At 42.9% G+C, this 18,401-nt stretch overlaps 1 protein-coding gene across 1 annotated transcript; it reads left to right on the top strand.

Annotated features, from left to right (window-relative positions):
• The first annotated feature begins 29 nt into the window (after positions 1-29).
• Positions 30-9,874, top strand: LOC125343816 (NEDD4-like E3 ubiquitin-protein ligase WWP1). The gene is given in 3 exon segments (XM_048336372.1): positions 30-2,998; positions 3,001-3,024; positions 9,763-9,874. Coding segments are annotated over 3 exon segments (2,760 nt in total). The 5' UTR covers positions 30-327; the 3' UTR covers positions 9,828-9,874.
• Positions 9,875-18,401: the final 8,527 nt, after the last annotated feature.

The raw sequence follows: 18,401 nt of genomic DNA, 5'->3' as shown, positions 1-18,401 counted from the left end.
GCGTGCAGCTTCCGAGCGGCTGCGAGGCGAGGCGGCCTGGGCTGCTGGGGCCGACGCCTGGGTGGCTGTCGCCGCCGCTGCCGCCGCGCCGACTGCGAGATGGCGATCTTGGGCGCGGAAGGGTGAGGGCGCCCGCCGCTGGAGGAGGCGCTGCTGCCGCCGCGGTGGCTGACCGGCCCGGCCGCCCGGAGCCGACAGCTTCGCCCCGGGGGTTATCTCCTCAGAAGACTATGAGCTCCTTGAAAGAAGGAATCGTGTTTTGCTCATCTTTTTGTCCCCAGTGTCTAGTACAGTTCCTCATACATAACTTAAACTGAAATTTGGGACATGGCCACTGCTTCACCAAAGTCTGATAGTAATGATAACCACAGTGGAAGGTTACAGTTACAGGTAACTGTTTCTAGTGCCAAACTAAAAAGAAAAAAGAACTGGTTTGGAACAGCAATATATATAGAAGTAACTGTTGATGGAGAAATTAAAAAAACAGCGAAGTCCAGTAGTTCTTCTAATCCAAAATGGGATGAACAGCTTACTGTAAATGTGACCCCACAGACAACATTAGAATTTCGAGTTTGGAGTCATCACACTTTAAAAGCAGATGCTTTATTAGGAAGAGCAATGGTGGATCTGAAACAAGCCCTTTTAACGCACAATAGAAAATTGGAAAAAGTGAAAGAACAACTAAAACTCTCTTTGGAAAACAAGAATGGTGTAGTACAAACTGGTGAACTAACAGTTGTACTTGATGGACTAGTGATTGAGCCAGAAAATCTAGCAAATCATAGCTCATCTCCAACAATAGAAATACAGCAAAATGGGGATGCCTTACATGAAAATGGAGATCCTTTATCAAGGACAACAACCAGGTTGGCTATTGAAGGTACTAATGGAATAGATAATCATGTACCTACAAATACTGGCATCCCAAACTCATGCTGTTCGTATGTAGTTAATGGAGACAACACACCTTCATCCCTGTCTCAGGTTGCTGCCAGACCCAAAAATACACCAGCTCCAAAACCACTCACCTCTGAGCCTGCCAATGACACTGTTAATGGAGAATCATCTTCATCTGCACTAATTGCTAATGCTTCTGCCATGGGTACTCCGGTACCATCCGAAGAACCCACATTGACTTCAGATTGCACTAGCACTACCATCGAAGATTCTCCTGTTCAGGAGCTACTGGCATCCTCAGAACACAATGAATGTATTCCTTCTGTCAGTACAGAATTGGGACCTGAAGCTCAGAATCTATTAGACCTTAATTCCTCTAATTCTGGAAGTAGTTCTGCTTTTGACAAATTAAGGCAACCAGATGGATGTGTGGAACCTCTTCGGCAGCAGTCTGGAAATGCAAACACAGAGTCTTTGCCATCAGGATGGGAACAGAGAAAGGATCCTCATGGTAGAACCTATTATGTGGATCATAATACTCGAACTACTACATGGGAGAGACCACAACCTTTACCCCCAGGTTGGGAAAGAAGAGTTGATGATCGTGGAAGAGTTTATTATGTGGATCATAATACCAGAACAACAACATGGCAGCGTCCTACCATGGAATCTGTTCGAAATTTTGAACAGTGGCAATCTCAGCGGAACCAATTGCAAGGAGCTATGCAACAGTTCAACCAACGATACCTCTATTTGGCTTCAATGTTGGCTGCAGAAAATGACCCATATGGACCTTTACCACCAGGCTGGGAAAAAAGAGTGGATTCAACGGACAGGGTTTATTTTGTGAATCACAACACAAAAACAACCCAGTGGGAAGATCCTAGAACTCAAGGCTTACAGAATGAAGAACGTCTACCGGAAGGCTGGGAAATTAGGTATACTTGGGAAGGTGTTAGGTATTTTGTTGATCATAACACAAGGACAACAACTTTCAAAGATCCTCGCAATGGGAAGTCATCTGTAACAAAAGGTGGTCCACAAATTGCTTATGAACGCAGCTTTAGGTGGAAACTTGCTCACTTCCGTTATTTGTGCCAGTCTAATGCACTTCCCAGTCATGTAAAGATCAATGTGTCCCGGCAGACATTATTTGAAGATTCCTTCCAACAGATCATGGCATTAAAACCATATGACTTGAGGAGGCGATTATATGTAATATTTAGAGGAGAAGAAGGACTTGATTATGGAGGTCTGGCAAGAGAATGGTTTTTCTTGCTTTCACATGAAGTTTTGAACCCAATGTATTGCTTATTTGAATATGCGGGCAAAAACAACTATTGTCTACAGATAAATCCAGCATCAACTATAAATCCAGACCATCTTTCTTACTTCTGTTTCATTGGTCGCTTTATTGCAATGGCACTATTTCATGGAAAGTTTATTGACACTGGTTTCTCTTTACCATTCTACAAGCGTATGCTAAGTAAAAAACTTACTATTAAGGATTTGGAGTCTATTGATACTGAATTTTATAACTCTCTTATCTGGATAAGGGATAACAACATAGAAGAATGTGGCTTAGAAATGTACTTTTCTGTTGACATGGAGATTTTAGGAAAAGTTACTTCACATGACCTGAAGTTGAGAGGTTCCAATATCCTGGTGACTGAGGATAATAAAGATGAATATATTGGCTTAATGACAGAATGGCGTTTTTCTCGAGGAGTACAAGAACAGACCAAAGCTTTCCTTGATGGTTTTAATGAAGTTGTTCCCCTTCAGTGGCTACAGTACTTTGATGAAAAAGAATTGGAGGTTATGTTGTGTGGCATGCAGGAGGCTGACTTGACAGATTGGCAGAGAAATACAGTTTATTGACATTATACAAGAAACAGCAAGCAAATTATTTGGTTTTGGCAGTTTGTGAAAGAGACAGACAATGAAGTAAGAATGCGACTATTGCAGTTTGTCACTGGAACCTGCCGTTTACCTCTAGGAGGATTTGCTGAGCTCATGGGAAGTAATGGGCCTGAAAAGTTTTGTATTGAAAAAGTTGGCAAAGACACCTGGTTACCAAGAAGCCATACATGTTTTAATCGCTGGATCTACCACCATATAAGAGTTATAAACCCTGCCGGGCCAGCCGGCAGGGGAACAGAAATCCTGACTGAGGGGCGGCAGGGATACGGAAGAGGAAAAATAAGGCAAGAGAAAAAAGACAAGAGACAAAGATGGGGTACGGGAGGTCTGCACCTTGAGATTGAAACTCAAGACTGCAGCCCCGTTTATTCTTAACATCCAGCTTTTATGCAGTTTGGGAACCAGGGAAAGGCATAGGGTTACCAAAGTTTAAGAAAATAAGAAAGCTTTTAGGTCGGTAAATAACAGGAGGCAATAAAACAAGACAAGGCTGAATGGTAAACATAAACCAGGCGCCTATGGACACAGTAAAACATCTTGGTAAGTGCTGGCTGTCAATTAAGCCAAATCTTACCACATTCCTTGTGATAACAGCACAGCCAGAGGTCAGGATGAGCTTAGCTGCTAGCTCGGCTCCCAACAGTTCCCCCGTCTTTTTATTAAAAGAAGCGAACCCGCCTGTCTTAGGTGGGGTTGGTACCCCAGCCTGCCTTACCCGTCTTAGGGAACAACTTCAGAGCAGTGCTGAAGGCCCTGTCTTAGGTCGGTCTAGGCTGGCACCGCCTCATACCCGTCTCTGGCTGCGGTTCCTCTCGGGGGAAATTCATTTGCTTGGAGCTTGACCTTATGCAGCTGGCTGGCTAAACTCATGAAAGAGTTTTGCAATATGCGTACAATGCAAGGAAGGCATAGGAAAGCCATCAGCAAAAGTATCCCTGGGCCGAGCAATGTCATTAGTGGCCCCTTAACGTTAGTTAAGGAAGGGACATACTGTTGAAGTTGTTCAAACAGTTCTTTTGCTGTTTCTGCCACTTTAGAGTCCAAAGGCGGAGCTTGTTCTAGTCCGGCTATTTGTCTATGGAGTTGAAAGAGACCTAAGGACAAGTTATTATGGTGCCAAATACCATTTAGATGTGCTACAACTTGTTCCCAAGAATAGCTCGACCCATTATACTTATGGAGGGTCACACAAATAAAGTCAAACCCAGCATGACAGCACACCCATTGCAAAGTTTGTAAGGCACGAATTTGTTCTCCCAGTGACAGCACAGATTCATACAATGCTTCTAATTTTTGTTCTACTTTATCATCAATCCTGCCTTGAAAGTGCAGGGCTTGCGTGGTATTATGAGCAAGCTGATTAACATAGTGAGCTGTCTGCACATTTTGTGTTAGAGCCACAGTGGCCGCTGCAGCAGAGGCAGCTAAGGCAATAAAGGCTACAATGCCTGCTATTAGTAGCCCTACAAATCGTCTAGGGCACATAAGCTCTTTTAAATGTTTTAACACTTGAATACCTGTTTCTTCATACCAAGCTTCAGATAAGTTTACAGGAAGCATAACAAATGGTGGTTGCTTAATAACAATTGCAGAATCAGTAAGGCCACTATACAAGCAATTTGTAAAAGAACAGTTAGTGCAAGTAACATTGAGATACATGGCTCCTATAGAAATATTAAAAGGTCCATACATAATAGCATAAGGGGGTGTTACACAACTCATAATATTCTTTAAAGAAGTAGAAGTGGGCCAGGAGATATTGCTCAGGGCAGCCACTAACATCCAGACATGGCGTTGAGGGCGTCCATTCATCCACCACAGACCTGGGTTGAACTTGTTGGTGAGATTCGCTCCAGACCAGTCCATCAGCTAAGAATTAGTTCCTGAAATATTGGTTATAAAAGGGTGATCATGGCTACACTTTATGGGGTGCAGTTCTCCCGTGGATTCTACAATTTGAGAGGAGTTGATGTAGCGAGGTATCATGAAGGACGAGGTAGAACTGGCATGTACAGGAAACCCAGTAGGCAATGAAGTCATTCTTATATACTTGACTATTATCAGGCCAAATTCTATGATTTATGGATTGCATTACAGTACAGCCTGGAATATAACTGTTGGAGTCAGTTGTAAAGCATAAAGGGGTTCCAATGCCAGAAGCTGCAAAATCTCCCATCTTAACGTGTTGGACAAAAGGGTCTGGAGCTGTACCATACGCTGATCTGTTGACATGGACGAACACCTCAGCTCCCTCCCAGGTCGCAGGGTGCACAATCGGTGGATCTGACACGTAAGCCCAGTGGGTCAGCGCTTGTACTGTTCTGATGAGTTTCCACAATCCGAACACAACACTCAGGTAGCCAGCGGGCATCATTTTCATCCTGTGAAAAAACACAGACATGTCCTCGACCCCATGTCAATACCGGATCGGGCCCGTGCCAAGCACTTGTTAAAGGATCTTTCCACTTAACTTGAGCAAAAGCTCTTTGCTCTCTCTTTTCCCAGAACCGCTGTGCTGCAGAAAGGCCATTATAGTCCAAATTTAAAAAATTTAGTACGAATAAAGCATGAGAAAGTATATTAACAGGAGAGAAGGGGTATAGTTCCCCCCCCCTTTTAATTTAGAAATTTGATGTTTTAACAAACTGTTGGCCCGTTTGACAACTCCTTGACCATGAGGACTATAGGGAATTCCTGTAGAATGAACAATTTGGTAAGATTTGTAAAAAGTTTGAAAAGCTCGTCCAACATATCCCGGACCATTATCAGTTTTAATATGTTTAGGAAGTCCCATAGTAGCAAAGCAGCATAAGGCACGGGAGATACAATGTGTGCCAGCTTCCCCGCTAAGAGGAGTAGCTATAATAAAATTAGAGTAAGTGTCTATTGTAACATGGACAAAGCGGAGCCGTCCAAAAGAGGGGACGTGGGTAACATCCATTTGCCACACATGGTTAGCCACTAAGCCTCGAGGATTAATCCCATTGGAGGGCACAGGCAGGAAGGTAGCACAGTTGGGACAAGTTTTTACAATTTGACGAGCTGCCTCACGAGTAATATGAAATTGCTGACGTAAGGCACGACTGTTTTGATGGTGGGCAGCATGTGATTGCTTTGCCAAGTCAATTTGAGAAAGAAAAATTTGGGTAGCCTCATCTGTAATAGCATTGCCCTCCCTAAATGGTAAGGAGAGGCAAAGTGAATTAATTTGTTGGAGGGACAATGATGTGAAATTATGCCCACAAAATTGGCCCAAGCAATGGCCCAGGAATCACAATGAATATAAAGCCATTCTTGCTGCTGCAAAGTGTAGGGTATGTAAATAACCTGTGGATCTCGTCCAAGATACTTACAAGATTCCACACGGCACATATGGACTAAGGTGGCTACCAATTCATAATAAGGAATTAATATTTTTGAAGGAGTAGCAGGCAAGGAAAGCCACAAAAGGGGTCCCTTCTGCCAGAGGACCACTGTTGGAGAATGAGGTGTAGTTAAAATATAAGCTTCCCAAGGGGCTGAGTAATCTATAATTTACATGTTGGGAAGAAATGGCAGAATTTACTATGCTCAAGGCTTTGGCTGCTTTAGTTGTCATTTCTCTGGGAGATGTAGGGTCAGGGTCCCCCTTTAATAGATCAAATAAGGGTTTTAATTCAGCTGTGGACAATTTAAGATAAGGGAGAAGCCAAATCATACAAAGTATGTAAATGAGAAGTCTTAACCTGTAATTTCTGACTAGTAAAATAATAAGGACCCAAAATATGACCAAAAGGGATTTTTATTTTTCTCTGCCTGGGCTGGCTTTGAACTATCCAAAGAGTCTTAGCCATAAAAGCCCTTTTTATTTCCAATTAAAGCAACAGGAGAACAAAAGGAGTAGAGTTTACCTGTAAGTTGACCACCAAGTAGTTGCCAGAGTTTTGCTGTAACAGTTAAAGAACAGCAGACTGAATGGGGTCCATGTGCCATTAAATCTAATCATATTATTTAACCTTACCTTACTGGCACGTGAAAGAGAAAACAAATGAATAACAATAAAAGTCTCAGCTTCAGTGGATCTGAAGTGGCTGTGTCTTCCATCCCAAATTAGCAGGCCAGCAGGAGAGATGGTTTGCATCTGGATAATTCTTTAGTAGAGTTCCCTGGATAGGCTGTCACATTTCCTGCTTGTTGCCTGTAAACTTCTACACAGACTGGTTAAGGGCATTTTTAAACAGATTTTAGAAGGCTTGGGCCTTTAACCATCTTTCTAGTCACAAAATCCACACAGATTGAAGGCCAACCAAGTCTGCTCTCTGTAGCAGCCAGGGCAGTTTCTGAGTCACAAACAACTCCCAGTTTGGGAGCCTACTGTGGAGGCAGCTTTCTGTAGCCATAGACTGCCACGGTCCACTCAGATAGCACACATGTCAACCTGTATCCTATAAAGCAAGATGTTAATTTTGGCTCCAGAAAATTTAGGTTAATAGTCACACCTGTGCAGTTATTTCAAAATGACTCTGGTCCCTTGATCTTAAAGAGTTTATGAGAGCACAGCGAAAAAAGAAAAAAAAAATGGAGAAGCAAAATCTTAGTGTATACCAAAGAATTGTCAGGATTAGATGTACACTTGACTCTTAGCATAGATAGACATAAAGAATAACACACTGGTTGTACATCATTGTACTTATATCACGTGCTGTATATTAAAACCTTTTAGAGTTTTTCTTAGACACATTTGTTTGCTCCCAAACATATCAGTTTGGGCTTAAAACCTGTTTTTTTTTTTGTTTTTAAGTTTTACCAACACATAGACATAGACATAGACACACATACACATACAGACAATGTGCACACGTTTTGGGGCGCGCTTAGAATTGTTCTTTAATTGGCCATGTAAGTTTTTCTGGAATTCCAGTGGCAAATGATATTATTTTGCCTATATTCTAGAACCACGTGGTTAGATAGTAAACAAAAAAAGCCTTTTCAGCAAACCAAAATTTTCAGATCATCTGAAAAGCCACATTTTGAGAAACCAGTTTAGCTCCCAAGGGGAGCTTATGGGAGACAGGACATGAACACAGACAGTGAGCTCACAGTAAGACACCTTCATCTTCCAGCATTTGAATTGTAAGGCACCTTTGACATGCAAGGTCACAGGACTCCAAGTCCCTGCCCAGCCTCCAGGAATTTGGCATGCTTGTCACCTGGGGGATGGGCAGGCTTTCACTCCAACCAGTCCTATTGTCTACCATGTACTCAATGCTAGAGAAAGTTTATGATTTAGCCAAACAAGCAGAATTTAACTGAGTCTCGAAAACTTAAACATCACTAACAAGAATAGAAAGCCTTTCTTTGAGTCTTTTAAAGCAGATATTAAACAAATATCGATACCCATCCTATGTCACAGGCAGGCAGGCAGAGTTTAGAGGGAGGCAGGAAAAGAGACAGAGAGAACTTCATCTGCCTGAGCGCTCATAGAAGTTAGGTAAGTCCTGCAAAATATTCCAAATATATAAGATTGGGCTCAAACTTGAGCAGCTTTCCTGAAACAATTTAGACTTGACGAGCAACCAGCTGAGCTGAACTAGAGATCAGTTATCTCCAAACACCCACAATTGCTGATTTCCTTGACCTAGCCCAGTGGATTTATGGAAAAATGTAAGCTCCAGGCTAATGGTCACTCACCCTGGTTGGGGTTTCAAATCTGTCCTGGTGGATGGAAATAGAGCGCTGGGTCAGGAGAAGTTACCTCAGTGGTGTTAGCATTTCCCTAGCCTCAGGTCCCTTCCCCCTGCTAGCAGCCTGCACCTAGGAGAGCTGTAAGTCTGCCAGGACTCCCTTTAAAGGAGTTTGTTGTTCTGGATGAAGCTGTGACAACAGAGCTATAACTGATTTTTAACATAGTCTCAACATAGGTCAATCTATCTTTAATAGGCTTATTGAATAATTTCTCCTCAGAGTCTGAGCCATCTGAGTCTTCCTTAATGTCTAGCTCAGTGGGTTCAGGTCTTGTTAATTTTCTCAGCTCTTCCCAGGCAGCAGCATACGCTCCCGGAGCTGGGCAACACTCATCAGGTCCCTGTTCAGTTTCTCCAATCGACTGATCGAATTTAATCTATTCATGGCTAAGATCTAAGCAATCTCGGACCAGAAACCAAAGAATAATAGCATCCACTGAGGTCTTCTCAGGGCCAGTTGCATCATAATGTTCCCTTTTTTTTTTTTTTTTTTTCTAGCAAGTTTCTAAGTTATTGGTTCCTTCCTCCAGGAACTGGGGGCATGCTTTCTCAATAAAATAAAAGAAACGTTCTAAGTTACATTGGCCAACTTTCACTGCCCGGGCATTAAGCATGCCTTTAGGGGCCTGCATGTATAGCATGCGGCTATTACCTTGTCCCATAATTTATTACTCCCGACGATACACTCTCCTCCCGCTCTCCTTCCCAAGCATTCGGACGTCCTTACCTGAGCGGGGGTCACCTGCCGTCGATCCCAGGCCTTCAAGTCCCTGTTCCAGGCGCCAAACCTGCCGGGCCAGCAGGCAGGGGAACAGAAATCCTGACTGAGGGGCGGCAGGGATACGGAAGAGGAAAAATAAGGCAAGAGAAAAAAGACAAGAGACAAAGATGGGGTACGGGAGGTCTGCACCTTGAGATTGAAACTCAAGACTGCAGCCCCGTTTATTCTTAACATCCAGCTTTTATGCAGTTTGGGAACCAGGGAAAGGCATAGGGTTACCAAAGTTTAAGAAAATAAGAAAGCTTTTAGGTCGGTAAATAACAGGAGGCAATAAAACAAGACAAGGCTGAATGGTAAACATAAACCAGGCGCCTATGGACACAGTAAAACATCTTGGTAAGTGCTGGCTGTCAATTAAGCCAAATCTTACCACATTCCTTGTGATAACAGCACAGCCAGAGGTCAGGATGAGCTTAGCTGCTAGCTCGGCTCCCAACAATAAACAACTAAAGGAAAAACTACTTTTTGCAATAGAAGAGACAGAGGGATTTGGACAAGAATGAATGTGGCTCCTTGTCTTGGAGGAGCTCTTGCATTTAAATACCCAGCAAAGAAATTGCACAGATAGTGTATATAAGCTGTTCATTCTGTACAGTGAACTTTCTGAAGTTCACTGTACTTTCTGAAGTATAAATGTTTTCCATTCTTCCACAGAAATATGCAAAACAGTTAATCGTTTTCTACTTTATTTATTTTTCCCTTGAAATGACTGACCAGGAAAAAAATCATCCTTAAATTTTGAAGGAAGCAAGACTTTATTAAAAATAATAAGTATATATCTATATAAACATATATGATAGTGGCTCTAGTTTTATAGAGCTCCACTTGTATTAAACATGCCAGCCGTTCCTTCATAAAGGTATAATTTGCTCTACCTTTTCTGTTGTCCAGGGGAAAGTGCAAATTGTCCCATGGTCATCTCTCTTAGGGAACAACTCCTGAGAGTGTTAGTTGCATGGCTGTTCAGGAAGGTATTAAGGGCTTATGCCAAATCTTACCTGACTATATTAAAAATGCTGCTGGCTTTTATGAAGACAGGTGCTTGGACCTGTTTTAAATGAATATATAGTTGAAAAACTCCCTCTTTGCTCTTTCAGTAATAACAGTTAAAGTAATGAATGAAACCTTAACTTACATGGAGCTCATGTACTCAATCCAATAACTGTTAGAGATTGGGAAGAACTCATTGAGCAATGTAGAGATTTGTTTACATGTTTCTTTGGGATGTTAGGTATTTATGGAATTTTAAAGAATCAGGCATTTCTGTACTTATTTTTTTCAATGTGATGTTCTTCAGATTACTAGTAATAAATTGATAGTTTGATATTTAGGAACATAAAAATGGTAATGTGGACTTTGCCACTTTTGTTTGTGTTTAAGCTTTGGCTTTATAAAAACAGGTAGAATAAAAACAGATGGGTTGAAAAGTTACATAAACATTTAAACAAATATACTAAGAACTTTCTATTAGTGTTTCAGTAGCCTACTTCCTATCAGATTCATGAAAATTCTGTTAAGTGAGCAAATTAAAAAATCTGTTTCTTCTATACCCAATTTTATAATTAAGTTAATTTTGTTCAAATAATACGTTTTAATTATAAGGGTATTCAGTAAACTACAAAGATACAGATAAAAATAAAACCCGATGTGAATGACAATACTGCTTTCAGCAAAATGGGCTTCCCAATTAATATAAAAATTACAATTCCTATTTATATCATGCTTCCAGTATGCACTATAAATTTCATTGACTTAAATTTTTTAAAATAAGAACTGACTTCTAAGAATGGTACCTGTAAATATTCCCGAGTGCATACAGAAAATACTAGTATACAACTTAATTTTTAAACACTAGTTTTTGTTTTGCCAAAATTTTATTTTTCTACACATTTTAGATTGCCCTGCATTTTTATTCATAAGCCATAGTAAAGATGGAAAAGGCAGTGATCCACTTAGTTGAGTAGAATCCTCTCTCAGATCCTGATTAGAAACTTTCTGTTGCTATATGAATTTACCTATCACAGAAGTTGTATGTCATTTGGTGGAGATACGTTAGACTCAGGTAAGAGTTCAGGGTATGGACCCCTCTTGTATGAAGTTGCAGTCCATCAGGTAAGGCTACAGAGCCCACATCAGCTTTCTGGTTTCCAAAGACTACACACTTGACTGTACCTTTCCACTTTTCATACCTAATTACATAAAAAACAAACCTACAGAAAGAGTGTCATTTACTGAGTGTCAGTCAAAAGCCCAAGAGAAATGTAGTACACTCCTCTCTTCCAATCCCTCCTCTGAGCTAGAGTGGCAACAGAGATATTAGTACAAAGTTCATAGTGCTTGAAAACAGCTCATGAGGAAATACAGGATAGAGGCTCTCATACAGGTTCATACTACATTTTGGTTACATGCCCACCACTAATATAAACCTAACACTTAACAGTTTCATCCATCAGATCAGTCTGTTCTCCAGGAAAAGCTATCAGTGCTTTGATTTGTATCTTTGCTGAACAGTTGGAGTTAAAAATATTCACAAAACATTTTTCATAATAACTAAATGCCTAGAACTTCTTCACCTGAAAACTAGATAAGATGGTGGTGTGTTCTCATTGCCAGGCAACCTTGCTTCTATTTGAGGATAAAAGTGACCCTGATAAACTGCATCTGGAGTAAAAATAATGTCCAGATACGTAATAGGGAGCTTTATAATTAGGATTTCCTCTGAGTGAGAAAACTTCCAACTGCCTAGCCCTTATAAAGACCCTGAGTTGAGGAGATGATGGTTGTTTAGAGTACAATATGGATACTGTTTACAATGCCGGTAAGAGGGCTTCTGAAAGAAAGCCCAAGGTTAGCCTGCTGGCCAGTTATATTCCTGCCCTACCACTTTCTAAGTAAATTTATGTCAAATGTACGTTGAGTCCTAATGTTTGATTAAATCTAAAACAATCTAATGAATATTGCAGAGGCAAAACAGAAATCTCTTGCTGAATTTTGTGAATGAGAAAATAAAATTTTTTTGTAACGTCAAAAAAAAATCCACCGAGGCACGGTTAAAGGTAAAAAATTTTATTAGTCAATCTGCAACTGCCTTGCTCCAGGGTACCCCAGAACTAGGACCAGGTGCGGCCTCCAAGGGGGTGAGTTCTTTCCTTTCTTCCTTTCCACAGGCTTCTCCTTTCCCCAGGCCTCTTGTTCTCCACAAGCCCGTGCTCTCCACATGGCTCTCCATGTGTCTCTGCTCCCTGCTCTCTGCTATCCTCGTGTCTCTGCTCTCAGCTGGCCTCTGCTCAGTGGGCCTCTGCAACCTCAGTTCACTGCAAGTCCACACTCGGCCTCTCCTCGCCATCAGTCCAGGCTTGGGCCTCCTTGAGCCACTTGTTTGGACTTGGGCCTCCCTGCACCCTTCCTCCGGACTCGGCCCGGGCACTGCTCAGTTCCACAAGGCACCCCTCAGTGCCTTGCTTCTCGGGATCTCCCCTTTTACCAGAAACCCTGCCCTCTAATAGCCCCTGCCACCGGCAGTCAGGGGGTCCCCTCCCCGGAGTGGGGGGGGGCAGGATCCCCTTTTATGCTCCACAGTGGGGAGTGGCAATGAAGCCAACATGGTAAGGGACTTCCCACCCCTCTGGTTATCACACCAACCTGGACTATAATTATAACTACCTTCGGGAGGTGCCAGAAAAAAATTCAGTGCGCCACTCTTGATAAATGTGTTTTATCAACTGGACCTGTAATCATGGGAGGGAGGATTATAATTTTCTTGAATGGAGTACAGGAATTTGCCTTTACATGCTTATCTGTTGGGCCCTGGGAGGAAAATAGGTGAATTAAGCAGGAGGGCCTGGGAGACATCCCTGGTCACAGGGTAGCAGGGCCAGCTGAAGGCAGGCAGTTGTGCCAGAGCTGGTTTTTGGCACTTCGCTTTTCAGTTTCCAGTAGGGAGTGAATTCAGTAGCCATGAGTTAAGAGATACAGAGGATCCCCCCTGCCAATTTTACGCCTTCATTTGAAGCCCTCTGGCTGGGATACACCACGTTCTCTGGGAAGGCCGTGATCCTGTGGGATTCAGAAGCAGCAATCTTTTGGCTAGTGTCATTGCCTTCTGGCTAAGGTCTTTGAGCCTGTGAAGATGACAACTGGTCACATACATACACCTGGAAATTCTCTTCCCTGACCACAGGGTGGTGAGAAGACACTTATGTTGGGACTCCTGATATTCTCATGCACATTTTGACTAACAGTTCCCATAAGCATTGGTAGTTTGGGGCACTTACTGGAGCTTTCTGGTACCTTTGCCTGCTTTTGTTCTGATCAAGTTACAATGTTAGTGTATACCTTGAATTCTTAAGCATGCAGTGCCTGCTCATTCCCGGAATGTCACCCTTGTCAGGATCATATGTATCTTTGTTTCCTAACCCTAACTCGTGGTACAGTTTGCTTTTCTGGTGCTTCCTGCCAGGACGATGCCCAAGGCCAGGACAAGTTCGGTCCCTTGGAACTTGGATTTCTTTATTGTCATGACTGTGTAGTCAGTTGCTTTTAGATACAATCTGATCTTGTGTAGTTATAAAGATACTTGTAATCAACCCTATGAAGAGTGTTGGCAAAACACTTTTATCCTTAATATAAAAGACCAGAAGTTAGATGCCAGATAGTCCCCATGGACACAATCAGATCTTGAAGCTTTGGAGTTTCCAATGCAATCACAGGTGATGATTACTCCTCTTCGTCTTGGGACAGGAGGACAGTATGCAGAGGACTGTGGGGTATATGGTCTTCTCTGACTCTGATCACCATGCCACATCACAAGTAGGTTGTTCAGTGTTGACATTAAAAATTAACAATGAGGAAATCCTTGGTCTCAACTAACTGCCATCCTAAGTTGGATCTGACCAGGACTCTTGGGCCAGTCTCATCTCAGCAAACTTACTTTAGACAAACACAGCACAAAGAGAGGAGAATCACTCCACACTGGCCTGAATTGCTCTGGGCACCTGCATCATGAGCATGTTCCAGGGTAGGGCCATGGTTGGCACCATTCATTTATTTATGATTCACTGTCTCTGGATGCTTACCCAAGGTTTCCCTGGCGAGAGACAGAAAGTCAGTGTAGGAGGATGGGTTTGAGGTGTAGGACAGGAGGAGGCTGGCCTTAGAACTCTTTCTGGAAGTTGGATGTGGCCTGTGCCAAGGTCCTCTTCTGGTCAGAAAGGGTGAAGTGGGCTGTAAATGGTGGGACACCCTCAGATGTGGATACCTCAAGGCACTTAATGAAGAGAAATGAGTAGAACAATAACTGGCACACCGTCAGCACTAAGAAGCACCTTCTCTTCTGTCTTTAGCCCACAGCTAATTGTACATTTAATTTTTGGACCAGTTCATTGTAGTGAGACTGTGTGCTGAGTTTCTACTTGCCAGTGTGTGAGAGGTATGCAGGGGTCCTGAGGCACAGCCTATGGAGGATTTAGTTTGCTAGACCTGGGAAGACCACTTCCCAAACTGACAGCAACATGCACAGCTCCTGGAGCCCTGGTTGTCGCTAGCCTTATTATACTATGCTTTATTGTCAGGGATCAGAGGATGAGGAAAGAAGGGAGAGGGAAGGTCTACTGGAGGATGAGACACAGCAATGAGGAGCCAGTATGTGGTGTTTGTCTGGGAAGACATGTCCTCGTGCAATCCTAGAACTCATATCTCACATCACAGAAACCATATGTGTGTGCCTACCTGTGCTAACACTGCAACACCAGTGTCACACACATTTCTTAGCAGTCTGAAAACTACTGTCTAAAAGTATGAGAATGACAGTTTGCTTTACTCATATGTGAGGTCCTCAGTTATTGCCATGCAAACTTGCTTGCTCTAGACAAATTCTACCCTGGGACAATGATGTCAAAACCCCAACCGGACTCCAGTTGCCAATTGTCCTTTCATCCTTCCATATCCTTTTACTCATCCTCCATTCACATTTTGTTCCCATCGTATTTTTGGATATACATGTTATAAATTTGGAATTCAATGGGAGTATGTATGCATAAGGGAATTGTGTGTGTGTGTATGTGTGTTTGTGTGTGTGTAAAGATGATTGTGAGTGGAGAGATTTTTTCACATGAAACATTTCTCATTTAGTATCAAAATGGGGGTTTATGAGAGAATTTGAAGTACATTATGTTTCTTTCAGATATTCCTTAGGCAGTAGGAGGGTGTGATTGCTCACAACATTCAGATATATTTTTGTAGTGTGCAGCAATGTACACATCTTCAGATGAAGCTCATGGAATGTGGATCTGGACACTCTGTGGGATCTGGTAGGGGTCTGAGGAGTCTCAGATAGAGTAGGATCCCAGGACCCCAGTCTGGCTTTCAGTAGGTGGCACAGTGGCACCATAGCAGGCCTTCAGGAGGTCTATAATGACACCATTGAAAGGAAATTTCATCCATACACCTCCAGTTGTGTTGACACATGTGGAATGTCGGGTATAGCAAGGCCTTCAGGCTATCTCTGTCCCTGAATCTCCCTTGCACATTTGAAGGTCCTAATTATGGGACCACACCTATTCATCTGAGTCAAAACGTGACATTGGGCCAGTTCAGTATAGACGTGGGAAGAAGGAGCTTTGAGAAGTACATGGAAATTTACAGGGAACATTCAAGCATGAGAAATTTTTGTGGACAGAGAAAGGCAGTGTCATTTGAAGTAACAATGTAGACAAAAGCTCTGGGCCTATGGAGCACAATAAGCCTAAATCTGGAGCTGGACTTGGCAAGTGCTTTTGAAATGTCACACAAATTACAGAGCACCTGTAATGTCTCAGATACTCAGCCTGAAATGCTAGATGTGACCCAGGGCAGTGAGAGAGGGCCTGGCTAAGTCTATGTCCCCTGACTCAAGCCTCCAGTCCTTCTCCAGGTGACTCAGGGCCTGAGTCATCGGCACTCTGAATTTGTTTCACTCCCCTGAAAATCCACCCTCTGTCTTGGAGAACTTCTGCGAAGAGGCTCCTCAAGTTTGAGATAATAGCTCAGTCAGGCCTTTAGACACAGGCCATTGTGTGGCTGCAAAGGTAAGACTAATATCCAGTTTCCTTCTGAGATTCACCCAGCATTCCTCTGTTCCTCTGTTCTTTCCTCCTAAGTATGAATACAATCAAATGCCCTAGCAGTGGGGGAACATTCATACAGGGATTTGAATTATACAAGTGGAGCATGACAGATGTCATGTCTGATTTGAATAGGCTAGAAGGCATGAGCCAACTGGTTCAGAGCTACCCTGCAGTGAAGACCTGATGTCTGCTTTCCTCTCTCTCAAACTGGGGCCCACTCTGGAGTACTCATCACAGGCAACAGGAAACAGACAATTCGAGCCCCACTTACACTGGCAACTGTACACAATCAAGACCCACACTGTCTGAGGCCAAGAATCAAAGCTCTCTTTTTAAATACCACTCCCAGTTAGGTGAGGATTACCTGGTAAGTTTGGTGAGGAGGATCCAATATGCTTCCTACTGTCATTCTCCCATTCTCCCATTCTCTTCTGGATGGTAGAGTACTCCCTAAATCATCAGAACATCAACCACCCCACTCAGGGTGCCCTGAATCTCCTTCACGCCACCAGTATTGTGTTCAGTTCATTGCCCTTACTTGCCTGCACACCACTATCTCAACTCAGTTCCCTGCTCATCAAACCCTGAGATCTGCTGACAGTTCAAGCACACCCACAAGAATTTGGCCCTCTGCATAATTACTTGGAAAGCTGACCCATGCAAGCGAGCTCTGTGGCAGGCATATGACAGCCCATAACCATCCCAACTCAGTAGTGACACATTTGGCCTATATAATTTGGGCCTGGCTTTCCCATAATGTGTAGACTAACATCTGGACTTTTATGTAGCTCCTTGAGGTTGATCTTGGTCTCTCAGTTTACTCAGATAACTGCCTGGGTGTCTGACTCTTGCAACATAAAACGAAATTTGGTGGTGATTTTCAATGACTATTAATGCAACTTGTATATATAGTTTGAGGGCAGGAAAGTGTACCATTACTGGGGCAGAATCCAGATACCATCACTTATGCCCACAAATATAGAATTGGAAATCTGTCACACAATCACCTAGAAGTCCATACAACCATGATCCTGTCTGCCTATTTATTCCCTGTCTCTCCACCTCTCCATCTGTCCATCCGTCCATTCAGCCATCTATCCATCCATCTGTTCTTCCATAACTGCTGATTTATGTCTAGGTCTGTCTGTGACCCTGTCCTTTCACTTGTCTGTATTTATATATCTGTCCTTCTACACATATATACATAATCTATGCATATACCTAGCCTCCTAGTATTTATGGAAGTCATCTTGTAAGAAGTCTACCATAGTCCAGTTTGTATCCACCCTAAAGCCTGAAAATTACCCTCTCAAGGAGGGAGGATATTTTCATTTTAGAGGAGAAAAACTGAATCTTGGAGACATGGCTACCTCAACAGGATGCCCTACCAGTGACTGGCAGCCCTGGAGGCCTGTTAGGTGTCCTGGATCCTAGAATGCCCTGTGTTAGGCAAGGGGAAGTAATGCAGCACAGAAAGAGGAGGAGCCTACCTTCCTAGGAGCATTCATTCCTCTTGGAAAGGCAGGAACTTTGATAAGCACCTCCACAGTTCCATGATGCACACTGAACATAATGATGGCTGCTTTAATACGCTCAATGATCTGTAGGAAGCTCAGAGAGCTTCAGTAAGTTCTGTGAGATCAAACAGAAATTTGGAAGTCTGGCTGGGATGCAAACACAGTTCTGTCTGTGCTAAGTCTCACTATTTCCCTTGCATTATCTGAGCCTTTCTCTTTTCGATTTGAACGTCTTTTGACTCCATCTGTGCATTGCCCCTGTCCATAGTCAGAAATACCCCCATTCTCTTCATCATAGCCCTGGGACTTGGAGCCCTGCCTCATGCTCAAGCCATCTATGTGCTTGCATCAGGGAGGATGAACTGTCTTGGGTCTAAAAGAGGAAGAGGAAGTTATGGTCATCTAGGTAAACTGGCAGCAGTGCACAGCAGACTACATGAAACCAGGTCACCAAGTA

This window comes from Perognathus longimembris, chromosome 28 (genome assembly GCF_023159225.1).
Source record: "Perognathus longimembris pacificus isolate PPM17 chromosome 28, ASM2315922v1, whole genome shotgun sequence".
Taxonomy (NCBI): domain Eukaryota; kingdom Metazoa; phylum Chordata; class Mammalia; order Rodentia; family Heteromyidae; genus Perognathus; species Perognathus longimembris.
This window is presented reverse-complemented; position numbering and strand designations above follow the sequence as displayed.